The 14,812-nt window shown below is 34.1% G+C and overlaps 1 protein-coding gene across 18 annotated transcripts in view; it reads left to right on the forward strand.

Moving 5' to 3' along the window:
* The window catches only part of PPIP5K2 (diphosphoinositol pentakisphosphate kinase 2), a 125,518-nt gene extending 111,118 nt beyond the window's left edge, over positions 1–14,400 (forward strand). For all 18 annotated transcript variants that reach the window (XM_069088104.1, XM_069088113.1, XM_069088114.1 and 15 more), the window contains 3 exons: positions 2,819–2,956; positions 5,130–5,249; positions 12,653–14,400. In XM_069088104.1, coding sequence (XP_068944205.1) covers positions 2,819–2,956; positions 5,130–5,249; positions 12,653–12,729 — 335 coding nt within the window. In that variant the 3' untranslated portion in view covers positions 12,730–14,400. The remainder of the gene's footprint in view (positions 1–2,818; positions 2,957–5,129; positions 5,250–12,652) is intronic.
* The last annotated feature ends 412 nt before the right edge of the window (positions 14,401–14,812 follow it).

Raw genomic sequence — 14,812 nt, forward strand, 5'->3', positions numbered from 1 at the left:
CTGGTCACATAGATATTTCCATTGAGATATTTAATCATATATTATACGTATACAGAATTCACCATTTTCTGTCTCTGGTGAAGTTCAGGTTGCCAGGGAGTTCAGACTTCATCATCATGTGGTGGTATGCTTCCTTGAGGTAGGGCTTTCACAATCGCATCCCACATCACCCAGAATTCCCTCATCCTTGCTGGAATTAATGGGCTGGCTATGTGCTGGGCTCTTTTTGAATAGCAACATCCTTTTGTATACCACTGCTTTTATCATTTGATATTTGGGAGTCTCTTGACAGAAATAAAACAGTTTAAAATAAACTGAAAAGCCTTATTCCCTCTTAAGCACAATTTTTATGACAGCTAAAAATGCCTCAAAATAGAGGTATTTTGATGTAGGAGAATTTTTCTTTTTTCTACTGAAAGTCAAAGCTCACAGAAAGTTGGATCAAATGGATGCATTTGAATAGAAGTTTAATGTTCTTTTCCTTTTTTATAGCCTGCAAATTTTCTTGTAAACAATGCAGTGCCATTCCTTGAAGGCCTATGGTGGTGGAGTAAGAAATTAAACCCATTATATGAAAGTTTGGCTTTAAAGTTTCACATTTTTCCTCCATTGTAGCTATTTAAATACCACTTTCTGGAGAAATAGTGCCTTATTTGACACAGCTTCAGCTCCTGAAGAAGATTTCTGTAGAGGAGCTTTTTAAAAGAACAATATAACAGAAAAACAAGATGCAGATTTCTGAGACTTCACAAGGTTAAAATAGTTTTGTTTGTTTTTTTAATCCTTGCTCTAGAGTAAGGATAGAGAAGCGTGTGTGTACTGGAAAACCTGTGTAGACTGGACTTAGTGTAGTGCTCTTGAAGCAGAGACCAAAGATAATTGTAATATCCCAATTCTGTTTTTTAAAAAATTCTTAACCTAAATGAATTCCTCCCCAGCCCCCCGCCATAATAGAGTGCTTGTTAATATGCAATCTTTTGAACTCCTTTAAGTTTAGCTTTTGGGTGTTCAAGATTTCCTGCTCTTTCCAGCTTTCTTCTGTTGTGTATCTGTCCTGTGGATTTTATTTTACTCTCCTTTAACTTTCATGTTTCTTCCTTTAACTCATTTCATGGACTTATCCCTCCCTTCATATTTAGTTCGAGGAACATGATGAAACAAGTATCTTCTGACAGTACTTTACCTTATTTTCTGAGCCTCAATGCAGAATACCCACACCTCTATAGGTGGTGGTCCATTTCCTCTGTGGAATTACTAGGTTCCAGGGGTATGTTTTTGTAGCTTCTAAACATGACAGCAGAGTGGCTTTTAAAAATTGCATTAACCCTTTCATTGTCCATTAAAAAAAAACATTACAGAAGGAGAAAGGAAAACTAGATAAAGAGCATCCTGAATATATTATCATTTACTTGTTACAAAATATGATAGGTAAATGCAATTAAAAAAAAACCAGCAACTACCAACAATTAGGGAAGGAGGAGTCTAGATAGATTTTTTTTTAATGCAAGGAAAGGGTTTGCGCTTGCTTGCATGAATCTTTGTATTTTTAAAGTAGTAATATTTGTGCCAAATCAATATATTTAAGTGCTTAGAGTGGGAGTTTTTACTTACTGTGGTGATAAAGACGGTATGTATGTTTTGATGTGCTATCCTGTTCTGCACATGAAGATCAAGCTGCTGTGAACTGTTACATTTTGGTTCTAAATAAAATTGCATTATAGAAATAGGTCTTGTTTTAACCATAGAATTTCTAAATTAAATTCTACATATTTCTTTGGTCAAAATGTAATAGACTTAAGTTAGTTAAAAATTTTACTAAAGCAAAACCTATTAGAGTAATATATCTAGTAGCAAATAGTGTTTGTTAACCAGATAATTGCTTTTTAATTAGAGACTATATAATTTATTTCAGCATTATTTTTTAAGTATTGCAAACTTTTGTCTATGAAGAGAAGTAATTTTTTAATAAAATGTAGTCAATGTAGAGAAAGATTTGTGGCATAACAATATGTTGAAGCAGTTTTAAACAGGCAATTTTAGAAATATGATATAGTAAGAAATATATCTGGTGTTTTTAAAATGGGTTCTTTTTTCATGGATAGCATTAAAAATACGTTATCTGCATGTTGGTTTGACCAACTGTTTGTATTTTTGTGTAAATGTTACTAAACAAGAATGTAATTGTATTTTATGTTAAGTTTGGGTACAACTGATGATTTATAATGACAGAAATTATTTCAGTAATTCAGTAAGGTAGGTGAAAGTTGTGTTCTTGAATTTAAAAGTGCCATAAGTGAAGAAATATTAACAATGTTTGTGTAGAGTCTTATAATTAAGAGGATATTTTTTACCATAGTATTTACCTGGCTAAGTTGTTCTCCATAAGTTTTAATTCATAACTGTCCCTAAATTAGAAATCGGTACTATTGTCATATTATCAGGAACACAAAATGTATCATTTGCACATTTGAGCTGGGATAGGGATATAAGATGAAATTTGTATCTCTGATTAGTTTTTCCCTCCACTCCTTTAGTTTAATTTTTCCCCTGCATTTTACAAATTTATCAAAATGAAAATCATTATATAAAGGACCCTGTGAATGCTATACTAAGAAATTACATATAAAATAGAATCTTTGAGATTTTATTCTAACTACATACTGCATAGCATCTGATGTCATGACTTCAGAGATCTCATATGTTTGCATGTGTTTACATTTAAAAGATAAATTTCTTTTGTTTCTGTGCAACAGTCTTTTCTCATTTTCACTCATGATTTCTCTTGTATCCATCGATATTTTTTGTTTTTCTATTTCAGGCTTTGAATTATATTCCATGGTGCCATCTATCTGCCCTCTAGAAACTCTTCACAACGCCTTATCTTTAAAGCAGGTGGATGACTTTCTTGCTTCCATTGCAGTTCCATCAAATGAAAGAAGAATGGCAACTCCTTCTTGTATGAAAATTTGTTATTTTGACTATTAATTGAAATTGGGTTACAGATAAAGATAACCTGAAATTAAAATGAGATACTAAGCCATAAAGAAAGAATTTCACAGTATAGAATAAGACTTTTCATTTTTGCGCCCCCTCTTAAGGACATATTTACCTTCCCATAATTTAAAAATATTCCAAAACACCTTTCTTTCTGCAGAGCATTTGTGGCATGTACACATACCATTTCAGGAAAATCAGACAAGTGTGTGAGGTACCTAGAAGCATCGTGCCCCAAGGCGTGGGTTATATCAGAAAAGAGATTAGATAAAGTCATATATTTTTCTAAATAAATAAGATAAGGGGTATGAAGTGGCCATTCTTAGCAGCAGTACTATGGAAATCTGTTTTTGTTTACTCTTCCGGCATGAAAACACTGATTTAGTGGAAAAGGTAACAGTCTAGGGTCAGAGCTATATCTTTTATAGCTTTGATGTTAATGTTAATTTGACAAATTAACTTCATCTGTTCTGCATACTCATTTCCTATCTGTAAGATGATGTTACTATCTCACACCTCAGTATGAAATTCATTAAAACACTTGTTCTTAGCCACCCTCAGGTACAAATATAGTTTTCACAGTGTTTTTCCTCTCTCCCCTCTTCCATCTCTAAAATAGTGGACCTAGAGGGAAGTTCTTAATGGTAATAGAGAATGCAGTGGTATAGATAACCTAAAATGACTGATCTCAAAATCTTTTATAATAAGATTTGGAGAGAACACTAGTACTTAAATTTGAATTATTAGTGTTTCTGTTAATCTGGACATTTATAGAAAAATAAATTGTAAAATCTAAGGACCTCAGCAGTCATCTAGTCCAGGGATGGGGAACCTGTGGCTTCGAGGCCACATTTATCTTTCTAGGTCCTTGGGTGCAACCTTTTAACTGAATCCAGGTTTTATAGAACAAATCCTTTTATTAAAGGAATTTGTTCTATGAAGTTTGGATTCAGTCAAAGGGCCACACTGGCAGACATAAAAGGACACATGTGTCCTCGAGGCCACAGGTTCCCCACCCCTGATCTAGTTTGTTATAAAGTATAAAACCTTTCTACAAGTTCCTCAATTCTCATCTTGCCTCTACTTGCTGACTTCTAACTCCTAAAACATTCTCTTACTAAAATGAAGATCTAACCTGTGCTTGTTTATAGCCTTACAAGATCATTTTAGATCCTGATTTTGTTAGCTAGCTATCTACCTAGCTTTTATTAGCCACAAGTTTGATAAATATGCCATTAATATCCTCTAAATCACTGATAGAAATGTTGAATTAGGATGTGGCATTCCACTAGAAATTCCTTTCAGGTTGACATCCAGTAATCACTACTGTTTGAGTCCAGTCTTTCAAACAGTTCTAGTCTTTCTGACTATTGTATTACAGTCCACATCTTTCCATCTTGTTCCCAAGAATATCATGAAAGATTGTCAAATACTGTAATCCAGGTGTTGTGCGATTGTGCCATTACCCTGTGTACCAGGCTATTAATCTTGTGTGTCCCCCCCCCCCAAAAAAAAAGTGGAAATTAGCTTAGTCTAACATAATTGGTTCTTTATGAATAAATGTTGTATCATGGTGATCATTGCTGCCCTAACTGCTTATAGACTATCTCTTTAATAATCTGTTTTATTTTTCTGAGAATCAACATCAAGCTCATGGATTAGTATTATGTTACATGGTCTCCATTATTACCACTACTGAAAAAAAATTCACTATCCATGTCATATTGATGATAGAACTATAGCATCATATAATGTATTATTTTTTAGGTTACTCAGTGGTTATTGTGCAATTTTAGTTGAAAGGTAACAGTTTCTAGTAAAAATTTAAATAAACCTGCAAGCTATAGCCTTTTAGCTAGGAAAGACTATGATCTTTTTTTTTTTACAGAAAAATTTGTTTTTGAATTGAAATGCTTATTACTTGTAGTATAAACAGAATGTTTAATTGATTAAAAGAAACAGGAATTATTTTCAATTTAAAGTTTCCATTTTTATTTGTTTAGTAGAGTTTGAAATCAGTTTAATTGTTAGAATGTATATACAAGTAAGATCATTGAATGTAGCAAGTGAAATTTCCCAAAATACAAAAGTAAAAGTTTTAAAGGTAATTTTTTTAATATCTTGTTTACTTTTAGGTTCTCAGCTTTGTGATTCAAGTCCACCTCCAAGAAGAAAAATATCTTTAAATACCTACACACCTACAAAGATTCTCCCAACACCATCTTGCATTATGAAGACTCCTAAAGGAAGCAGAGGTGTGTGTATATGTGTGTGCACGCCTGTGTGTATGTGCCTTTCATGACAAATGTAAAATATCTAGAATTTTATGTGTTCTGTTTTTAAACCAGTGTTATAAAATGCAAAGCTTATTTATGTCATGATTCTCATAGCTTGTCAATTTATGATAGTGAACTTAGAACAAAAAGTCATTATCATACTCTATTTGTGATATTTACCCATTAGCTACTACTTACCTTGACCTTTTTCCTCCTGCTTTTCCCAGGATTTTCCATGGAAATTCATACTTTGAAGAAAACATTTCTTTTTTTAACAAAACAAAATTTTTCCTTTCATTTTATAAACCAGCCTGGGACCTCATCTTTATCATTATGTGGAAGTATTTAAATTCCACATTGCTTATACTGTAATGCTTTCCAAAGTTAGAGACATTGCCATCATGATCTGATAGACAAACATCAATAAGGTCGGTCACCTTTTATTAGTACTCATTTTCCTTGACTTCTTTTCATTCAACAACGCAGGCCATTCTTCTCGAAACTTTATCCTTTTATTTCTATGCCACTGGACTATGTTTTTTTCCTACTGCTTTGATCCATTGCTCTCTTGTCTTTTGACAACTCTTCCATCTTTCATCTCCTAAATGTGGGTTTTTCCTGGAGTTTTATTCTTGGCCTTCCGTTCTTCTATGAATTTTCTCTAATTAAAGCTGTGGAAATGTAGATGAGTTCTCTGCCATATCTCTATTCTTTCTCTAATCCCAATTTCTTTCTTGAGATGCAGTCTGTTATTTCTATCTCCTTGACACTCAGGTATATTACTGTCATCTCAGATTCAGCAGTTTCTTAAACCAAAGATCACCTGCCACACTTCAAACCAAGCCCTTCTGATTGCTTACTTTGTGCTTGACTCAAAACCTGGAAACCATCTTTAACCTCTTTGACACCCCCTTCCACTTCCCATCCATAACAAGTTTGCGATCACCAAAATCTATCTCTTGAACTAGACCCTCACTTTCTCTTCCTACCACCATCCAGATTTAGTACTTTCTCAACTTCTGCCTGGACTGTTGTGTAATAACTCCCATCTCTTATTCAACGTAAGTATTGTAATCAAATTAAACTTCCTAAAGCAGCACTCAAATCATGCTATTCCCCCAGGTAAAAACCTTCTGTGGCTGGCTATTTCCTACCTAATAAAGTCCACATTCAAAGATACACAATTTGACTCCAGCTTACTCAATTGTCATTGCTTTCCTGAATGAACTCTCTACACTCCATCCAAATCATCTCATATTTCCTCAAACATTGTACCTGTCCCATTCATATCTTCTGTAATGCCTACACATGTCTGCACTTACAAAATTGTACTTGTCCTTCAAAGCTTGAATCAAATGCCACTTCCTGTATAAGGTTTACCTTTTTGTGTTTTTCAAAAGGGTAGATTCTGTTTTCCTCACTAGATTATAAATCCTTCAAGGGCAAGTGTTATTTTTTTCATTTGTATCTTCCCACAGAATGTCATAGAGCCTTCTGAAAACTCAGTAATATTGATTATGTTTCACTTACCAAGATTTTATAGTTTTAGGTGACAATTTTTTACTTTTTCTTGCCTGTCCTATGATCACAGACTCTCAGAGTTTGGAGAGATCTTATTAGGCCTTACTCCAACTCATACCTGAAAAAGAATTCTTCCTATAATATATCTGATATATATTGATCTGATATCTAATATATAATGATTAATGATCATTCAGCCTTTATTTGAATATCTCCAGTGAAAGGAAACCTAGCTAGTATCTTTCAAAGAAGCCCATTTCTCTTATGGACTTCTTAATTTAATTATTAAGAAGTTTTTACTTTCAGGTCTAAAATTCACCTCTCCACAACTTCCACCTTTGCAGTTCTGCTCTCTGGGAACAAACAGAACAAGTGTAATCTCATTTCTTTGCAACAGCCTTTCTGATACTTAGCAGCTGTAATTTCCTTCTATAAGTTGTTTCTTCTACAGTCTAAACTTACCCAGTTCTTTTAACCAATCTTCATAATGTGTGATCTCAAGCTATTCACTCTTTTTTGTCCTGCTTATCAATGCCTTTCTTAACCCAGAAGTGAATACTATTATAAGTACAATTTGATCAGGTCATAGTACAATAATATTACCACTTCATTAGAACTGAATATTATCCCTCTTTTAAGATAACCTTATGTCTTCAAACCATTCTTAACTGCCCTGTCACACTGCTAATTCACTGAGCTCACAGTTCACCAAAATCCCCAGATCTTTTTCAGATGAACTTCCCTTGCCTCCTCTATTTTGTACTTGCATAGTTGATTCTTGAACCTAACTGTAACACTATTTCATTTCACCTTATTAGATTTGACCCAGTATTTAGCCTGAAATTGAATTGGAAAGTCTACCTACTTGTGAGACCTTAGGCAACCAATTTCATATCTCTTCACCTCCTCACCTGTAAAATGAGAGATTTAATCTAAGTAACTTTTAAGATCCCTTCTAGATGTGAGATTCTGTTCTGTCATTCAAGAATCTGGTTTTCATTGCCTGTAATAACTGTTCAACTGACTCAACAATCTGAAAACCAGATTATGTCAGTGGATGATATTTTATCTAGCCATCTTTATTTCCCAACACAAATTTGCCATTGTTGGGACTGAACAACAACAAAAATAATATCTTGGGGCTTGAAATAATCAACACAGTGTTACCTGAATACAGGAGTATCTCAAGAACTTTGCTGTTTATATGGATTTGTACTTTCTGTGGGATAGCATCTACAATCTGGCAGATACCTTCAGCATATGTCTCCTTTTTATGTGTCACTTGATATTAATCAGCAAATTATCAAAGTTCTCTATTTTGTTACATCTTTTAAAGAATCTTGTATGTTAAAGTCTGAATGTGGTGACTCCTCTTGACTCCCGGGCCAGTGCTCTATTCACTGTACCACCTAGCCACCCCTGCCATATAAATCTTGACAGATCTTTTCCATCTTTCAGTTCTCACCAAATTTTCTTTTAAGCTTTTTTTTCTTCTCCTTTCCATTTTGTGAGGCACTGCTGTTCATCATTTTCCACTGTTCTCATCTATACAATTTTTACAAACATATTTAATATTTTAAACTGCTCTTGCTCTTTGCTACCATATTTGCCTGCTTAATAATGAGATCAAGTGTTGCTGCCTAAGGTGGTTTCTAAACTTTGTTGATGTCCTCATGGCAGTTAATTGATTTCTCTTTAAAATTCTCTAGGAAATGGTCAGTCTATTACAGTGTACTTTCTTCCATCTATTTCTTTTTGGCATTGACAAGATTTTTTAAAAGTCAGGTTGGAGTTGTTTTAGTTGAACCTTACTTCTCTGATTTTGTATTAATTCTGATTTTTGTTCCAGCAAAGCTCAGTGGTAAAACTCTCTACAGTTAGCTTTTCTAGGAAGAACTCTCACATTGGCAGCAAGCTATTTTCTGTCCACCGAAATAGAATCAATTTCATTTTTTGTCATATTTGCCATATCTCCCAACTCTCCACAAAAAAATATCCATAATAATAGTCAAGGGATTATTCTATCACATACCTTATTCCTAAACCAAAGTGTTCACTCTCTTCCCCGTGCTCACCTTTGCAATGAAGTCCTTGAAGTACATCTTGATGTAATTTGGAGGATTTGATTAAGTTCTTAATAGCATTTCTTAATCTCTTCCTGTACAGTAACTGTTGGTATATTAGCTGCAGTTATTGTTATGGCAACATTTTTTGTAAGTAGTTGTTAGCACTGCAATAGCTATAACCAGATGTCCTATGAAATTATGTTTCTTGTTGTCCTTGGCGGCACTATAAAAACCAATTTTGTCAACTCCTTTATTTGTCTCTTCGAAGAGAAACTTTGAGCCATTCTTCAATTTAGTTGCAACTTCCTTTCATCTTATCACTTCATTTATAGCAAGAATTATCAGTATCAATATCAGTTATTTCCCCTATTACATCTACCTGTTGGTTATTTTAAAAGGATCTCATGTTTAGAGTATTAGTAACTAAACTTAATTAATATTTATAGACAATTTACAATCTATGTATGAGACTCTCGGCCCCCTCTGTCATATTTTCTGTCACTTTGATACCTTTACTACAGAAGTATAGGAGACCACCTAATAATAAAGGCCATTTTGTATTTTTCTTGGCTTGCCATCATCAAAGAATTCATAAAGTAACATGTCTTCTGGTGACAAACTTCTCCATACTTATCTAGGCTGGTCCTTGATAAATAGATACAAACTTGCCAGATATACTATATTTGAAGTATTTCCAGCATGGTAGAAACTGCTAGGGCTTGTGCTTTGCTGGCATCATCTCTGATAACCCAGGCTCACCACCATCCACAGTGAAGGATCAGAGTAGAACTTCTGACACATTCATAATGATTTCCTCCACGAAATTCAAAATTCTGGATTCTTGAAGATATTAATAGAACTTAACCTTTGGCAATATCTGAGCAACTAAAACTTCAAATATTAGCTTGATGATGGACATTTCTTATCTAAGCACCACTGTTGCTGAGTTTGGAGAAGTTCATCACCAGACTGGTTGTTAGGTGATTTTGTTAAACTCATTGCCTCTTAGAGAATTGTCCATTAGCTACTTAGGCCGGCCTTTCTTTGTATCTGCAGTGCTTTGCTTGGTGTCTGGCCCATGGTAGTCACTTAGTATAATGCTAAGCCTAAGACCAGCCACTAAGTTATAGATGTTGCATTTTGTGTCAGTGACAAGTTCCTACACTGAAAATTTTTTATAGACCCTTGAATCATTAAAGTATGTAATTTCACTTGTTTTATGGTATGAGACAGTCTGGTTGGGAACTCCCAGTATGGACACTATTGATAAACAGACAGACAAATAGATATACATGCAACTCTTCTATAATTTATGGTTTGAGAGTTGCCAGGGACATTGAAGTATTTGAAAGTTGCCAGGGACATTAAAGTGTTAAGTGACTTAAAAAACTACTCATCACAGACAGGACTTAAACCTAGACCTTCTTGTATTCAAGGATAGCCTACTATCCAGTATGCTACACTTCTTTTCATTTAATATTTTAGAGGGGAATATGCCACTAGATCCAAATTTTCTCATGACTGCTGCTCTGTGAATAGCTTTAAAGTTTCTGATTACATAGGATAGTGAGCTCTCTATTCAATAACAAATCAGAGCAAAACATTTATAGAAAATCAAAATACAGCATTCACCCTGTCACAACTCAACAACTTGTAACTAAAATGGCCACATAGTTTTCACCAAAGTGGTCACATAGTTCTCAACAAAGTACATTCATTTAGTCAATCACAAAATCCTTAACTCAATCACAAAGTACAAAAGTCAAAATTTTCCACCCCTAGGTTACAGTAAATCATAATCTTCTCAGTCAGTACACAGTATCCAAGTAAAGTCTTTCAGCTTGACTCAAGGCTAGCTCTCAGCTTCCATGGTTCCATTTCCATGGTCCCAGCTCCAGCTGTCACCTGGGTTCAAAGGCAGGCAGCTCCCAGTTCCTTGTCCAGTTCTTTATCCAGTTCCCATTCCATATTGAAGTTCACAGTGTCCAGTCCACCTCAAGTCCTTCACAGTTCCTGTTTCTGGGCAGACAAAGCTTGACAAGACACAATAATAATCATACACATTGCTGGCACCATCATCACTTCACTATCTGCCTGTGAAATCAACTCAGACCCACCAACAAGGTCTGACAACTCAAATCATCTGACAAATCATCAACATAGAAATCAACAGACCCACAAACAAGGTCCAAGAGGTCAGCGCAAATCATCAGTAAAGTCCCAGGACCTCCAAAACCCTTCTCCAGGACTTCTGTAAACATACAACCAGAAAATCCTCTTTCAGAGCTTCTGTACAAAGTTTCACAACAAACATCAATCCAGACAGAGCAGACAGTACCAGGATACCACAAGTTTTCTTCTTCTTGACTCTGACACTAGAAGAGTCCTCAGTTCTTCTTTCTCCAGCCTAGAAATTCTCCTTATACATGGTCATTAGCTCCTCCCCTTCCTGTTGCAGGAGTCATGAGTTCTAGGGCTCACAAGTTGTGGGGTTCATGTGTTCTGTTTCTTACTTGATACAAGGCTCAAAAGAAACTTGAACTGAAACAAGGTGTTAATTCAATAGCTGAAACAAGGTGTGAACTACTTCTCTGCTTGCCATTACAAGCCCTTAACGTCAGAGTTTTGTTGAGCATAGCTTAAGAAATGCTGGTGTAGGAAACGATAGGAAGTTGGACTTGGATGTAAGGGATGTGTTTAGTATTTTTGTCTAAAAGAAGCAAATGCAATCTGAGAATCAGGACAAAGTGATAGTAGCCTTTGAAGCAAAAGATGGATTATCTTTAATCTCTTCCATTGAAGTGGTACAGTGCTTTCCCAATGAGAGCAGTGTAACAAAAGAAATGGCTACTAAATTATTGGGGTAATACAGGCTTAACTCTTAAATTTTTCTATCTAGGCTGTAGCTGAGTCAGCTACTTGACTCAACATTCAAAAAAAGATATGCATGGATACTGTGGTTCTTAGCCTTTTCCATGATAGGAGACCCAGCTGCACTTAAAAAGCACACTAGAAATCCAAAATGAGCTTGTCCTGTGATCTTAACCATGTGAACCTTATCTACCATAAACTCCTTGTTTTCTTCTTTTTACCCTGAGCTTTTCACAATACTGGTCCTAACTTATTCACATGAGAAATGTTCTATTACAAAGTATAATGACACCCCCGTTTTTATATAGATAAGGAAACTGAGACCAAGAGACAAAAAAATACTTGGACTAATTGATCCCAGATTTCCATAATAAAGAATTCAAAAAATCATGTTGACCTTCAAGGTAGCTGAAGTTATGCCACCTCTACAGAAGCCCTTTACTGATTCCTATTTTGCATCCTCAGTTGTCATTAATACACTCAACCCACATTGAAATTACTTTCTGTATACATTTTGTTTTTATCTGTGTACAAATTGTTCTCTTCCCCCACTTTCAAAAATAGAAGCTCCTTGAATTGCAGGAACTGGTTTTATCTTTGTCTGTCTCTGGTATGTAGTACATAGAAGGCTGTTAATTAATGCTTATTGAATTAGTTATAGTTCTCCCTGGTATCATGTTATTTTATAAATTCAATAATCTTGCTGTATACCTTGATATCTTAGTTTTGAGCACTATAATGCTGACCATAAAGAAGTAAAATGTGAATAGCATTGCCTAAATATTTTCAAAGTTGTTCAACATGGATCTCTACTTTCATTAACAAAAAATTTTTGTTCATTTTTTTTTTTTTTGCTAGAAAATGCTGTTTGGATTTATCTGAATTTTGTAAAAACCTATGCAATTATGTTTTTTTCCTGTGTAGACATCAGTCCTAAAAAGACTCCCGGTAACAAAGAAGAAGATGCAATTGAAGAAAATGAAACATCTGAGAAGAAATGAAATTTTTTTGAAACTGGAACCAGCTGCCCCCTCCCCCCCCCAAAAAAAATTACTAGGGGGAATAAAGAACACAATAAACCTTTACTTCTCAAAGCCATTCATTTAAATTTCTTGTTCACTATGTATCCATTTAAATGTTTTCAGAGCTGCTTTATACTTTTTCATATATTCAGGTAAAAAGGTCTTTTGTTATTGTCTTTAAATATTTAAGACTGAGGTGTCCTGAATGTTTAGTCAGTTGTAACTTTGTATTTTAAAAAAAGCTACACAGTTTTTTTTGAGTGTCTGATGTTTACTGTATACCTGTGGTGGAGGAAGAAAGGTGGTAGAAAAAAACTTACTAGTATATACTGTCGTGATTCTGATAATGTCACTCTACAGTAAGATATTATTGCCATTATGCAGTCCTCTATTTTCAGAGGATTGCAAATTGGTGTTGAAAACCTTTCTTAGGTTGAAACAGCAGCCTGAGAACACTGTTTATTTAAGTACATTTCCAGAAAGATCTCATTGACCATTTAAGTTAAAATCTTTAACATTATGGAAGTGTTAAAGTGATCACTTATGCTGCAATATTTAGACATCTGGAGTATTATTGAAGGGGGAAATTTATTATGTCTGTGCTTTGAATCTGTTTTTTTAATGTGTTATGTATATGTTTAAGTTAAATTCAATATTATTTGAGGATTAAATTTGCATAGTTGGAATTAATATGCCCCTATACAAAAAAAAATGTAAAAATTACTTTGTAGAAAAACTTCTTATACATATATTTTCTTATAAGAAGTGCTTCTGTTCATCAGAAAATAGCTTGTTTCACTTATTTACAAGAAAACATCTCTTTGGGTTTAATTTTTTTCAAGGGTAACTTTACCAGTTTTCAGTTAGGAGAAATTTTAAATAATACCTACCTACTTTTAAATGGTGATGATGACCCTTTTCAGCTTAAGGAATTCCATCTCCAAATGGAACCACCTTATTAGAATACTTGGATGTTAACTGTTCAGACTTAAAAACCTAACAGAAGTCTTAGGTTAGTAATGTTTGTACCACCTTCATTATTTCTGTGATATTTTTTAGTCATCTCATAACTTAAGCATTTTAAATGGGTGCTTTTAAAATTATCAGATTTTTAGCGTAATAATCTGAGATCATTATGTGTGGGATTTCATTTATGGCATGAAGAATTAAGTCTTCAGAATTATCATCCTCTCATTCTTTTTACTGCCTCATTTATTATGAGCCACGTAAGACTATAAACCAAACAAGACAGCTTTGATACCAAGAAACCCGCATATTACAAATTAGGTAACTTCTCTTGGTAGAACATTAGCTTAAAATAAATATTTAAGGACAAGTAATTTTTATGGAGTACTCTTAGTATGAACAAAATTTATTCTGTCTCACAGGGGAAACTGTACTAACTGTCAAATGATCATATATAAAATGGCATTTAGAAAATAAGCATAAATGCTGGTTATATAAAGGTACCAAATATAAAGGATACACAAACATATGACTTCATACATTTCACATGAATGTAAATGTATAATGTAAGCATTCGAATGTACTTGTTAAATTTCCTGTGTTTTAAATGTGCTTATCATTCCATTAAAATCTTCGTTTTAAAATAGTTGCTGAGCTTAATAAAAATGTCAGTTTCAGTGGCTAGTATCTGAGTATTACTTAAACATTGGATGGTGTTATAAGCTTCCCACTCACACTTTTTTTTTTACTTCTAGCTCTAAAATTAATGACTCCAATTTTAGGGATAGAATAAAATTGCATTTTAATGAGAAATTGTTCCATTACTTTTCCTTTAACTTAGACTGGATAAATAATGCTAGAAAACTTGGAATTTTCAAATAAGGACTACATCATATGTTTAACCACCACACACACCATTGTACACATCAGAGTAGATTTCTTGCCACTAAATAGATGAGGAAAAACACTGGTAATTCTACTAGGTATTCTACAAGTAACAGAATTTTGCTTTAGTTACCACCTGACCAGAGGCCGAAGACCTGGATTCATTGGGCAAACCAAAACTTTTCTGCATCTCCGTTTGCTTATCTACAAA

This window comes from Petaurus breviceps, unplaced genomic scaffold (assembly GCF_028583685.1).
Source record: "Petaurus breviceps papuanus isolate PSGF00001 unplaced genomic scaffold, PetGlider_PUasm1.0 184, whole genome shotgun sequence".
NCBI classification, from domain to species: Eukaryota; Metazoa; Chordata; class Mammalia; order Diprotodontia; family Petauridae; genus Petaurus; species Petaurus breviceps.